Source organism: Quercus lobata, chromosome 8 (genome assembly GCF_001633185.2).
Source record: "Quercus lobata isolate SW786 chromosome 8, ValleyOak3.0 Primary Assembly, whole genome shotgun sequence".
NCBI lineage: Eukaryota > Viridiplantae > Streptophyta > Magnoliopsida > Fagales > Fagaceae > Quercus > Quercus lobata.
This window is the reverse complement of record NC_044911.1, coordinates 56907600-56921671: the sequence shown is the minus strand read 5'-3', so window position 1 is coordinate 56921671 and position 14072 is coordinate 56907600. Positions and strand designations below refer to the sequence as shown.

The following is a 14072-nucleotide window of genomic DNA, read 5'->3' as shown; positions in this document are numbered from 1 at the left end:
TTAATGTCAAGACACTTAAAATGTGAACAAGTGCAATCAGTTTCGTGTCCGATTAAAAATTATTTATTTTTAGTAGTTTATTTTTATAATATGAGAAAAAAAATGTTAAAAACTAACTAATTTATTTCTTAAAAAATTAAAAATCTTATTATTTGAAATAAATTTAAGACAATAAGTAGTATGGACCCGCAAACAATAAATAATTTAAACAAAAAACTAGCTTTTTAATCGGTTGCCAAACTCACACTTCATATTTAAAATGTTTGACTTCTTAAATTATAAAATTTTCTTACTGTTTTTAACTTATTATTTTGTAATTTGGGGTTTGTCCAATTGATAAAGGTCATAAAAAGTAACATCAATATTACACTTTATTTGTCAGATAAATTACGGCAATAGATTATACAACAGGAACAATAGCGACTCTGTTTTACTTTTACATATATATGTGGTGAAAATTCACATGTACGAGAAGGCTTGTTATTTAGGCTTGTTAGATGAGACCACATTTTCATCAAATAATTATGGTGTCTGCATTATTTGGACAACTTATTATTCTCGTACATGTGAATTTCACGTGAGATAGACGTAGATCTATGAGGTCCTACAATATTTTCTATTTGCTGTACGCATCTAAAACAATATAGTAGCAGTGGACACATGTTATACATGTATACAACTCATGTATAACCTGAGTTGTAAATTTTGTTGGATTAGTAGACACTGTAATGGTGTAGCTCATACTTCTGATAAGCTGACGGGTAGTCTTAAAAGGTCATTTTCTTGTAATAAGTCCAACCTCCATGTCAGTATTGCTGATATTTGCAGGCTGATTGTTCTTATGTTGTTTTTTAGTTTTTTTCTTTAATGAAAGTCTGGATTGTTATTAAAAAAAAAAAAAAAAAAAAAAGTATACAACTCGTATGTATTTTAAACACAAACTCAAATTCTAAATTAAAAAAAAAAAAAAAAAAAGGTTAATTAAGAGCAACTTCACCAGGATTTTAAATTTAAAAGCTTTGGATTTCAAAATTTTACTGTTCAGTTGTCTTTACTTGAAGAAACTGCCATGTAATGGGGCATTACATTTCGATTGATAATTAATTAGTTGACAATGACCATATGGTCGGCATTTCACTCCAATTAGTGAGGTTAGCTTTGGGAGTCAAATCCCCTCAATTTAAAGTTTTTTTTTTTTTTTTTTAAAATACTGTGTTTATTTTGAGTTGATTTTAACAGTAAGTTGATGATATTTGGGGATATTATTAAAATAACACTAAATAGTGCTATTCCAACTATTGGATTGTATTACCAGTGTAATTTTTTTTTATCAAAATTACATTATTTGTTAATAACTTTTTATTAGATATAATTTTGAAGAATCTACAGTAGGATTACATTAACTCATTATACAATATATCCAAACTTACAATATATCAAAATAATGAGTGATTAATAACTCTTTTATTTAAAAAATATTTAAATTTTTTTGTTTCACTCAAAATTATGCATAAAATATTGATTTATAGACCATATAATAAATCACATGTAATCGACACAAGATTCTCTACATGGTAAAAATAAAGAGAATGTGTAATTTAATAGTTGGATTTTCAAAATCTTTGTTAATTAAAAAGTAATAAAATTGTGTATTTTCAGTACAGGCTTATTCCATATATAACTTAATTTTGACTTTAAGAGATTATGCTACATAAATTATGATTATCATAAAATTTGTTCACTCCTAGCTTGTAAAGTCTTATTCTGGAAAAGTATTAGATATCTCGGAGATATATAACATTTCTCTCACACGACAGAGTGTGAGACATAAAATAAAAATTGTTTGTTCTGGTCTTATCTTCTTATCTTTTTTCTTTCTTGTTTCTACACTGACACACAAAATGAGGGGACCTCCCACCCCTCACGGGCGATGAAAAAAATGTTTACTATCAAACTATTTTTTTCGTTTGAAATAAGCAAGCATTTTCAATTAGAAAATTGCAACATTCACAATATTTTTACAACAAACATTAGATAGTAAGTTGTTACTAATTCTAATTTGAATTTACCACTTAAATTACTTTTTTATATCAACAGTTAATAATAACTTGCTATTTAAGATTTGTGGTGAAAATATTTTATATATAGCATTTCTCTTTCAATTATCTTGTTTTAAATTTAAAAAAAAATTATTTTTCTCCTTAATTTACGCCCGAAATTATTCAATCTTGAAATGAGCCATTAATCACGTACGCGGTACGAAGAAGAAAAAAACTAGTGAATAACGTGCATCCAATCATGCTATAGATTGAAGATTCTCCAACAAAATCAGATAGTAAGATAATGCAAAATTAATAGTTCCATCATCGTCTTTTTCTCAAGTCTCAACCTCATAGTCACAAAAGGTCAAGTCTCTATTATCTTCCCTAACATGACTACCACAATACATTAATTCAGAGTCATATGTAATGCAGTTAGCACGTATCTAAAAAAATTGGTGATTATAGACAATAATATATATATATATATATATATATTTTGATAGCATATAGACAATAATATTGTTTTGTTATGATCAAACAATCATATTTAAAATATAATAAATAAGGTCACGACTATATATTTCAAAGTCAGAGGTTATAAATTGTTACTGATATATATATCCATGACAATTCAAATCAAGTATTAACATATGTGGTGCAAACATTTAATAATTTCAGTAGTATGTTGTCGTCAATAAGAAATTTAGGTTCGAAACCTACCTTAATAAAATTGCTTGTGTATTAACGGTTTGATAAAAAGTAATTATCGTGAACTCACTTAACTTACTTCAACGCATAGGTTGTGCTCAATAGCCTTTTATCTTTTAGTAAAAAAATTTATCATGGATGTCCAGAATTTTTTATAATTAGTAATTTAACATGGTATCAGAGTGGAAAGTCCGGAGTTTGATTCCTGTTTTCTACACTTGGAAAATACTTAAGTACTTTCGGATTATAGTGAAATGGTGCTCTCTCCTCTCATATTTATGATAAATCATACTATGAATTTAATGAGTGAATACCATCAGAATGTGAGAGAGGAAAGAAAGTTTAAGCCCATAAATCTCACGTGTTAGACCCGTTTATTAAAAAAAAAAGTTTAAGCCCATAAATGAGGAGAAGTGTTAGAACTTAGAAGTATGTAGATAAATGATTAAATTTACTATATTACAGTAGTTTAAATTTTGAAACAATCGATAATTTAACATCTTCAAATGTATGTGCATATTTCTCTTATCTTACACATACAAGATAAGTATAAGAAGTACAAGAAAAGATCGCCTAGGTATCACCTCAAGATCATTGGATTGGAGAAATAGAAACATTTTGTAGAATACATAAAAGAATGATTTCATTTCAGTACCTCATGAATCCTTAGCTTCATTGTGACCATTAATCCCAGTATCCCACACTGTCCCAAGTTTTACTTGCACAAAATGTGTGCATGAATGAAGTCTCATATCTATTTTCCTCTCTCTTTTATAAAAATTAAAGGTACAAAAATATTTAAAGAAATAGCAGCATTGTGTATAGAATATGTGAGAATGATTTCATTTCCTGTGAGACACAGACACTACTCACTACTAGTCCTTACTGTTCTGGAACAGCCTGGGCCAACCATGGCCGTATTTGAATGGTACATACAGTATTGGTATATATGCATGCATGTATTGCCAAATTTGGGCAAGACAAAAAAACCCAAAATTGGAGCGTGAGTCTCAGACGCTTGGTTGTTCCGCGCGTGGACTTGACTCTTCTCGTACAGTAGTATAATGTCAGTGGTGCTGAGTCACTGAATCACATTCAAAGTGGGACCCAGTAATACCATACTGAACCGTAGGGTCCACGTGATCAGGTAGAGTCAGGTAAACTGGTAAAGTAACGTTGAGGTTGATGCACCTCAGAGTCTCGTATCTTTCATCTGACTTTGACCGTTTCGCTGCCTACAATACAATACAAGAAATTTGTTTGAACGTGGAAACAAACTACACTTTACAAACAACAATTACTTGCCAACACATATTTTTGCCAATCATATTTTGCCACACCTTTCTTCCTCTTCTTTTTCTCTAAAAATATTCTTTTCTATAATTTGATGGTTAAATCGGTGAAGAAAATATTTAAACTCTAAATGCCTCTCTTAAAAACATTAAGACATGCCACAACTTAATGGCTTAATAATTTGGCTTTTGTTTAAATGATAAAACCTAAATATAATTTTGTAGACATGATTCATATGGGATTTGCAATAATAGGAAAAATAAGCAAAATCAAATAAAATAAGTATATGATTCACATAAAACTGCCAAATAATATTAAAAATAAGCAATAAGTTAACTTATAATCAAACAAGCATTTTATATCAAAAAAAGTTAGAATGAAGTTGTGGTGTGTCTTTATTTTAAAACCCTTTTTTTCTTTCCCTTGTGTATGTGTGTGTGTTTGTTTATCAAAAAAAGAATGGGTAATTGTCTCATATTGCTTAGGAGAGTATGTTGTGTGTAATATAACTTGTCTCACCCTCTCTTAAAAGTTACCATGACTTTTGAGTGGAGTTGTGATGTGTTTTTGTGTTAAAATTCATTTCTCTCTCTCTTATGTGTGTGTGCGTGTGTGTGTGTTTGTTTCTCAAAAAAAGAAAAAAAAAAGAGTAATTGTCTCACATTGCTTAAGAGAGTATGTCGTGTATAGTATAACTTGCTCCACCCTCCTTTAAAAGTTACCATGACTTTTGAGTGGAGTTGTTGTGTGCCTTTATGTTAAAAGTTAGAACTTCTTTCCCTCTCCCTTTTGTGTGTGTGTTTATTTCTCAAAAAAAAAAAAAATACTAGGAAAAATGAAAGTTTAGCCTTAATTTTTGAACTATATAGTCAAACAGTCCAAATTTTAAACTATTTAGCAAAATACCCTTATTTTAGAATTCGCTATTATTGATGTCAAGTTCAATTGGAAACTTGACGATATTAACATTAATTATGCATATTTTGCCACTTGAGTTTTTTTTTAATAAATTTTACACAAATATACATATAAAACTCAATATTGCTAATGTCAATCAGTCGGCAAAACACAATCTCAGTAATAACTAATATGAAATTTCAAAAGAATAGTATTTTACAGTTTGAAAATATGGTTATTTGGGTATATAGTTTAAAAATTAAAACTATTTTGTCATCTTGACCTCAAATACTCCTCGGCACAGATGATGTGGCACGCCATAATTGGGTACACAATGAAAGTGGAATCATGTTGATGACGTTGGGCTGATAATATTCCACAAGAAGGTATCTTCTCAGCGCGTGGCCGTTTCTGAAACTATGGGCCGTTTAACGTATTCGCCGACCACCATTCTAAAACAACACAACGCGTACGTTAAATTCGTTAATTTTTGGGGACCCCACCATTTTTAATGTACGGTTTTACCAACTACCGCACTCCACTCGTCTAATTAATTACTCTGTTTTATTCCTAAATAGTGATACTACTTTTCTTCTTTTAAGTCATTATTTAAAATTTTATAATTCTTTATTTAAAATTTTAAATTCACAAGATCAATTTTATGCTGAGAATTATGTAGCTCAACGTTATTCATTTTTTTATAAGGAGAATCATGATTAAAATAAATTTTCCTCTATTTGTTGCAACAATTTATAAGGAAAAATAGTACTTTTTTAAATTTAAAAGATATTATATTAGTAATGTGCCATTAAAAAAATAAATTTTTTCTTGGTAGTCAAACAATTTGGGATAAAGTGAATATATTATTTGCTTCTTCTTTTATTTTTATTTCTTTTTCTTTTACTTCTTTGTGAGATAAATGGACTAATGGAGTTGCTTCAAGAAATGTTTAGGTTAAAATAAAATAAACTTTTATTCTAATTTTGTAGGATTGAGATTGTATCCACTGCATTAGTTGCCCTGAACACGTTAAGATGTGGACATATGTCCACTTTTGGACGTATATCTGTATCCCAATGTGTTTAGTACACTAATGCATTGGACACAAACTGTCCAGTTTTGTATTCTCTTAAATTAAGTCCTGTATTCATAATTTTTGTTGCCATTGAAATGGAATGGTTGAAGAATTATTTGGAAATTTGGGAGGTTTTTTTTTTTTCCCCTTGCACACTTCAATTTCTCTTCTATGAATACAAAGTACAAACATTTCCAGCCTAGTCACAGCTAGCAACTGCTCTTTCTGTTTTAATTCATTTAAATATCTTTGGTAGTGTCTGGTGATTAGTACTATGGCACATTGTGCCACCACACGTCAATGTCCACAGATTAATTAGTCTTTATAAGAAACGTTAGCATTGTTTGTAAGATTATGATGAATTCATGACAATTGTCGATAAGAAAAATCAAAGCACGTGCTAGAGTACCAACAAGCAGATGAGTGCCAAATTTAAAAGATGCAATATCTAGCTCAGCATATTTAAGAGCAAAACAAGTGGAAAGTGACAATTTATTGAGGAAATGTACAAGTGAAGGAAGTTAAATGAGTGAGAGAACAAAATTTACATGAAATTTGTTAAAAAGAAAAGGTCATATTAATGGGTATCTTTAGAATAAGAAATTGTAAGTCTCACTATGAATTTAATTAGTAGGACTCACAATTATGTGAGATGGTCGAGTGTACATTTATGGTACTCCGAGAATATTCTATAATTACTCTTAAAATAATTGCTAATAAACAATTTTAGAAAAATTTTATTTATTTTTATACAATTTTAGAAAAATTTTAACACCATTTCTATAGGAAATATAAAAAGTCACATTTCCTTTAAAACTTTAAAAAGTTTCTAAAAGTACTTAAACCAATATTTTTATGACATACTTTAACTTTTTCTGAAAAGAAATAGTTTCGTTGATCGGCAAGAATATTAACCACCAAAAGGTGCAAGGGGATCTTATATGTTCTATATTATTTCCAGCCCTCATCCATGCTAAAACCTAAAAGGTTGCATTAGAAAATGAAAAGTAATCAAAGAGAAAAGGGTTCATGTTAAAATAATCATTCCATGATTCCATCTTTTCAATTCATTAAAGCATTATATGCAAAATATATTTGCCTAAAATCTTCATAAATTTTAGGCAGCTGGATTATTGATACGTTTTGAACTTATAAATGGTCAATTAGGGGTGGGGTAGGAGTATGACAAAAACCATGCAAGTCTTAGATTTGAATCTCACATAACTACACAAAGAGAAAATGAAGGGACAATTAAAATGAGTTTGTCACTTTCTTGTACCTTGGAATGCTTAGTTAGATATAATTTAATTTAATTTAAAATTGATTTTAGTTAATCCAATTAATAATGTATTGATTTTTAAATAAAATAAAATAAAATATACAATACTCGAGCAAGTAACATGTTATTGAATCTCGCATATACTGAAAAGAAACATATTAATGTTTTATTTATAATAAAAGATAATTACTTTTTATAACCTTATCTCTCACTTCAAAAATACAAATGCAACTTAATCCAAAACAACATGACTAATAAATACAACGAATATAATGACATTTCATATTACTTTGACAAAAGAGAAATGTTAATGAGTGCCCTTAGAGTATTAGTTAATAATCAATTTTAGGAAAATTTTGACATTACTTTTATAGGAAAAGAAAAAAACTATCAAAATATTAATTGATTTTTTTTTTCTTTTCCCATAAAAATTTTTTTTACTTGAATTATTAACCAATATCCTAAGGTACTCATTACTATGACTCCAAACAAAAATATTGTCGACCAAGTTTTTGTTTTTTTAATGGAAGATGAAGAAGTGTGTGTGAGAGATCACGTTGGTCATACTCATAGCCTTACGCCAAGTCTACCTGTCTGCCTCTCTGTCTCTATGTTTTCCCCTCATTTTTTTATTCCAACCACACCCTGTACTTTCTTTTCACTCCTTCCCCTTATAAACCTTCCCTCTTCTCTCCCCCACAGAACCAGCCTCTCAATTCTCTCTCTCTGTCAAAAACACAGACAAAGATTCAAACTTTACACTCTCAAAAAAAAAAAAAAAAAAACACAGATAATTGAGACTAAGGTTTAGCTGAGTTCTTGAGTTGTGTATATATATATATATACATAGTCTGTAACAACTTTTCACTTGTTGGGTATTAATCTTTGAGTGATTTTGTTCACTTATTGGGTTGTCTGGAGAAGAGAGAATATGACTATGAGCAGCAATATTATGGGGCAGTTTGGGGACACAACACTAACCAAAGTGTTTGTTGGAGGTTTAGCATGGGAAACTCCGAAGGAGGCCATGAGAGAACACTTTGAGAAGTACGGTGAGATTTTGGAGGCTGTGATTATCACTGATAAGGCCACTGGCAGATCCAAGGGCTATGGATTCGTAAGTGTTTGTTTGGTAGATCTTTGTTAATTTTTTTTCTTGTGCATGGTGGTGTCTTGTCATTGTCACATATATGGTATTAATTGTATCTGTGTTATTATTATTATTATTATTATTATTATTTTGTAGGTTACGTTCAAGGAGCCCGAAGCAGCTAAAAAGGCTTGCGAGGATGCCACACCCATCATCAATGGCCGCAGAGCTAACTGCAACTTGGCTTCACTTGGAGCCAGGCGCCCAAGGTCCTCTAATTCCACCCCTCCTCCTCCTCCTCCTCCTCCTCAACAAGGTATCCTTTAGTCATTCAACATTATGTCAGAAAGTTTTACATTTTACTAAAACAAAGTAAAATACAATAATATTCATACAATTCCTAAATCAATATGAGTCGTGTAAGTTTGGCTTAACCCCAAAAAAAAAAAAAAAAAACACAGTCTATTTGGATTAGCTTTTTTTTTTTTTTTTTAATTAATTAATTTATTTTTAAAGTTTCTTTTTTTCCAAGTATAAATGTATTTTTGTCAACTTTAAATTTTTTGGAAAAAGGTTAATCCAAACGAACATTAAAAACATTCTAAAAAATTGTTATATTTATTTCGTTTTATTAAAATATGTCATTTTACCAATTTTTATCTTGTGTGAAATGGAATGAGTAACTAATGAGAAAATGATAATCTAAAATCCAAATGGGAAACTTTTATTTTTATTTTTTCCTATTCTTCTTTCAATTGTGAGGTTTGAAGAGGAAAATATTAATAATAATGGCACTTTTTATAAATGTGACCATCATGGAGTCTAATGTTGTTTGATTTACATCATGAAGGATCAAATGTTGGATTGAGGGCCACGTCAGCTGCACCGGCAAATCACGTGCAGTGGTACTATCCGGCGGGGACACCGCCTTCACCCTTTCATCATCATCAGCATCACCATCATCAGCCGGTTCCTTTCTATGGGTATGTCCACTTGTGAATGGATTTGTATAGAAGGTATCTTATGTATAAGACATGTTTCGTTTCGTCACTCTATAGTCATATACTGTGGGGCCCATATAATACGCATATATTCCATAAATGAGATAGTTACTGTTGTGAGTTAGATTTTGTGTGAAATAATTTATATGTACATTTTAGAAATGGACAGTCTCTTATGCTATGATTTCCTTGATTACCTTATTTTCAGGTACTCTCCTACATACATTGCTACTGATATCAGTTACAACCATGTAAGTGGATCTTATACAATTGAATTTGGACCACCTAACAATAACATCTTAATGTTTTGGTTTGGGAATCAATCAATGAAGGAAAACTCACACCATTGTCCTAGTTATTGTTTTAAGAACTAATTAATGCACTGTTTTTTTTTTTTTTTTTTTTGGGTTAATTAAAGGGTTGAGCATGTTAGGTATGTTGTTAATTTGTCTCTAATGGTACACAGAAGCTAAGCTACAATGGAGGGACCTATATGAATGGCCATTACTCTCAAGTGTATCCAGGGCAAGCTATGGTAGGTGCCAACACATTGATGCCCATGTACCCTTATTATCATTACCATCAATCACAGACAATGGGCCTACCTGCTCACATCTTCTCGCCAACCACAACGGGCCCCATTGCCACAGTCCCTGCCATCATGTCAAAACCAGCATCTATTGCTCCCAACACAGGTAAGACACATTGATTTATGCTGTGTTTGCTCCACACCGTACCATTACCTAGTAGTCAAAGTCAATGTCTTAAAAAAGAAATCAAGAAGAAATCATTGGTGTCACGTGGGCCTGTCTGTCTTTGATTTGGGTTTAGCAACTGCCAACTGGCCCGTCACGAACCCACGTGGCTTGGTGGACCAAAATGTCTTTTCATTTAAGGATTTTGCTTTTATTTGGAAACTAGAAAAATAATATAATAATTTTAAAAAAAAAGTTTTTATTTATAGGGTTAATTTGACCAATAGGAGCTTAGCCACATTTGCATGAAGTATAGGCTGCCAAATCAATGCCAACTCCGGACAAATCTCTTGGATTTTGTCTCCTACATATTTTATGAATCAAATTCTTTTAGACCATTGAAAGAATGAGAAATAAAATATAATTTCTTTAGAAGTAGTGTTGATCTTACGCACATTATTGTACATAAACATTTTTTTTTTTCGCTGGCAAAAAAAAAAAAAAATGTTTGTGTGTATGAAAATCATGATTTCAAGTTCAAGTCGTTGTGCAAAAAAGTGCTCGTGTGTATGAAAATTTTGATTGTAAGTTCAAGTCACGAGTTCAGTGCAAAAAAAGTGTTTGCGTGTATTTTGTAAGCAATAATTTTACCTTTTCTGAAATGCTGGATGGTAATTTGATTTCTAACCTTTTCAACCTTCCTTCCGTTTTGTTATTTGTTTCAACATATTGAAAATAAATATAGCAATGAAGCTCCAATGGGGGTTAATTTACTATGTTAGATTAGCGGGCACATTGAGTTTGAGGCAGTATTTTAATAAATGTGAACTGATATTACAAGGATAGTTTGCTTGGCTGTGGAATAGGTACAATTGGCGCAGGAGAGAGCTTCAAAAAGGTTGGCTAAAAGGGCACTTAGTTGGCAATAACAAAGGGGAAGGTGGTGGCTGCTCAGAGCAACATTATTATCTGATCTGTTGTGGCTCTTCTTTCCAATTTTTTTTTTTTCATTTTTTATTCTTATTCTAATTAGATGCAAGCTTTATAAGATTCTTTCATTCTCATTCTCTCTCTCTCTCTAACATCTAAGCTTGAGCTGTGAACCATTAAGAAAAATGTAACTGAAGTCCATGTGTACCTGTGATTACCCATATCTGATGGGTTTCTTTTGATGGATCCAGTGAACTTTGCTTCATAAAGCCTGCATCTTCAAATAATTACATCTCTCTCTCTCTCTCTCTCTCATACCTAATACTCCGCATGCATTTATATGTTTGTAGTTGAGTAACGCTACAGACAGACATAAAAGTTCATGACTACAAATTTCTAAGATAATAATTGTGATTCGTGCAATATCGTATGTGTTAACCATTAAAATACTACTTTATTGCGTACGAATCATAACATGCCTACCGTCTTAACCTTTGTGGGGAAAAAAAGTGTTACTAAACTTATTGTTTGTAATTCTCCTCTAGTTAGGCTTTGCTTTGGCTGATTGTTGCGGAGGAAATATAGAATTGCTTTGGGAGACTTTTGTGGTTATATATTATTCCAGCTCTTCCTAATACCAAAAAAAAAAAAAAAAATGGTATCATGTTCTCTTTGCAACAGAGCAACTCCATGCATCAAGGCATAATCAATCTAGTGCAATCATTTCTACTTATAATATCAAAGAATACAAGTTAACCATAACCAAAATGAGTTTAAAAAAAAAAAAAAAGAGTTAGCTGTGACCTTGTCTCAACAACCATGAGAATTCTGATAATTACAATGAAAAAAAAAAAAAAAAAGCTTGGAAATGACTGCTCAACGGTTTTTTAGGTGGTTGAATCAACCCCTTGTAAAGAAATAATTAATAACTGTGGTGACTGGTGGTGAATAAGAATAAACACAATAGTTATTCATCCAATCAAAAAAAAAAAATGCACAAAGTTAAGAAGGTTGACCTCGATCCCATCATTTAGCCGATAAATATGGCAATGATTTGGGAGAGAACAAAATGGATTATGTGAAATTAAACTAGTGTATTACATATTCCTCATATAAAAGTAAAGAGTAAATTACAAATTACATCCCTAAAGTTTAGGAATAATTGAACTTTACACCTTAAAGTTTCAGAATTTGAATTTGACCTCTTAAAGTTTGGTAATATTTGGATTTTACACCCTGACATTTTCAAATTTTGATTTTACCCCCTAGATTTTAGAAGTGTTTGAATTTTACTCTTTAGAGTTTTGGAGTATTTGGATTTTACATCATAAAGTTTCAGAATTCAAGGATGTAAAATCCAAACAACCCTAAACTTTAGAGAGTAAAATTCAAATTCTGAAACGTCATGGTGTGAAATCCAGACACCTCAAACTTCCGGAGGTAAAATCTAAATTCTGAAACTTTCAAGTGTAAAATCTAATCACTCTCAAATTTTAGAAGTGTAATTTATAATTTACCCAAGTAAAAAGTGGGTCTCATATTTTGGATTCTGCATGTAGAATCCACATTTATATGAGCAAGTTGCACTCGCAATACATGCACTCGGTGTATTTATTCTGCTTGACACCTATCACTTGAAACTATACCATAAAAACCACCATGCTTCCGTAATACTTCATCGTGATCATATCTATCATCTAAACTAGGATTGGCTCCAGAAATTAGCAGGATTTGGATGGACTTTGTCAATAGGATTGACATTTTGCTAGACATGAAGGACTAGACTCTTGACCTAATGTTTTGTTTTGTAATGCTACTACACAGTACACACATCAAGAGTTTTACAAACTGTCATCATAAGTTCCATTCAACTGTCACATCTACCAACAAGCACTAAATCAACTATTTACAACAAACTTGCAATAAAACTCTCAAAGATTGATTATATGATGTCCTGGTCAACTATCATTTTCATATGGATTTGTTACTTTTTCTCTATCACTCACAATCAATTATATCGCAGTTAAGTTGTCACATCATAATTTTGTCTCTTTAATTTTGTTAAGATTCGCATATTAAACTATTAATTCCTAGTGTTTTTTTTTTTTTTTTGTTTCATTCAATCATGTAGAAGAAAATCCTAAAATCTACTAGATGTGCAACTAATTTGTAAGACAAATGAAATTGATGAATAAATTGAGGAAAATCTGTAATTCATGCTTTGATGTATAAGAAATTGGATTATCAATTAAGTTGAATTAACATTTTCATCAGTGATTCGGTTCTGTCTCTCAGCTCTCTTCGATAACAATGTTGCCATCAATTAGGTTCCGTTTGGTTGGAGAAGTGGAAAGTGGGAGGATAGAAAAGTGAGAAGATAGAGAAGATTTTAATTTTCCTCTATTTTGTTTGGTTGAGAGTGAAAAAATAGAGGGATAAAAAAAGTGAGTTTGTATAAATTTACTCATATACTCTTGTTAAAAAATTATGCACAATTAAAATAAAAAAGTGACAAGCATCCACAAAAAAAAAAAAAAAAAAAAAGAGAGAGAGAGAAAAGAAAAGAAGAAAAACAAAACGAAGCTCCATGCCCGGCTCCAAGAAATTGAAAAAAAAAAAAAAAAAAAAAAAAAAAGGGAAAAAGGGGAGGGGGGGAACGCCCAATAAAGCAAAAGGCTGTTAAAAAAAATAGAAACTTTTAGCCAAAGGCTATTGCAAAAAAAAAAACCACAGCAGCAATGTTAAGCCCACGTGCAACTTGCATATGGAAATTTTAGTTATTAAGCCATCATATTTTTCACACCAAGTTTTCTCTTTATTTTGGAGAATAAACTTTTCGTGAGCCCAAAGAGAAAACAGTTAGGTCCCATCATTTATTATTCTTCCTTCCCATCCAATTAAACATACAACAAAAAAAAAAAATTTCATTTTCACTTTTTCTCCAAAATTTTCTATCCACCTTATTTCACTTCTAAACAAATACACCCTTAGTGACATCCACATGAAACAGCGAGCGGACGTAAGGGTCAAAGACACTTACATATTTAAACATTTATGAGTGA

At 30.9% G+C, this 14072-nt stretch overlaps 1 protein-coding gene across 2 annotated transcripts; it reads left to right on the top strand.

Moving 5' to 3' along the window:
- The first annotated feature begins 7868 nt into the window (after nucleotides 1–7868).
- Nucleotides 7869–11297, top strand: LOC115954679 (probable RNA-binding protein ARP1). Of its 2 annotated transcripts, none has more exons than XM_031072598.1 (6): nucleotides 7869–8411; nucleotides 8541–8700; nucleotides 9235–9367; nucleotides 9594–9636; nucleotides 9852–10080; nucleotides 10947–11297. In XM_031072598.1, the coding sequence occupies exons 1-6, from the start codon at nucleotides 8226–8228 to the stop codon at nucleotides 10985–10987; spliced, it is 792 nt and encodes a 263-aa protein (XP_030928458.1). In that variant the 5' UTR covers nucleotides 7869–8225; the 3' UTR covers nucleotides 10988–11297. The 2 variants fall into 2 exon arrangements, with proteins under 2 accessions (XP_030928458.1, XP_030928459.1); XM_031072599.1 differs by having other exon boundaries at nucleotides 10927–11297.
- Nucleotides 11298–14072: the final 2775 nt, after the last annotated feature.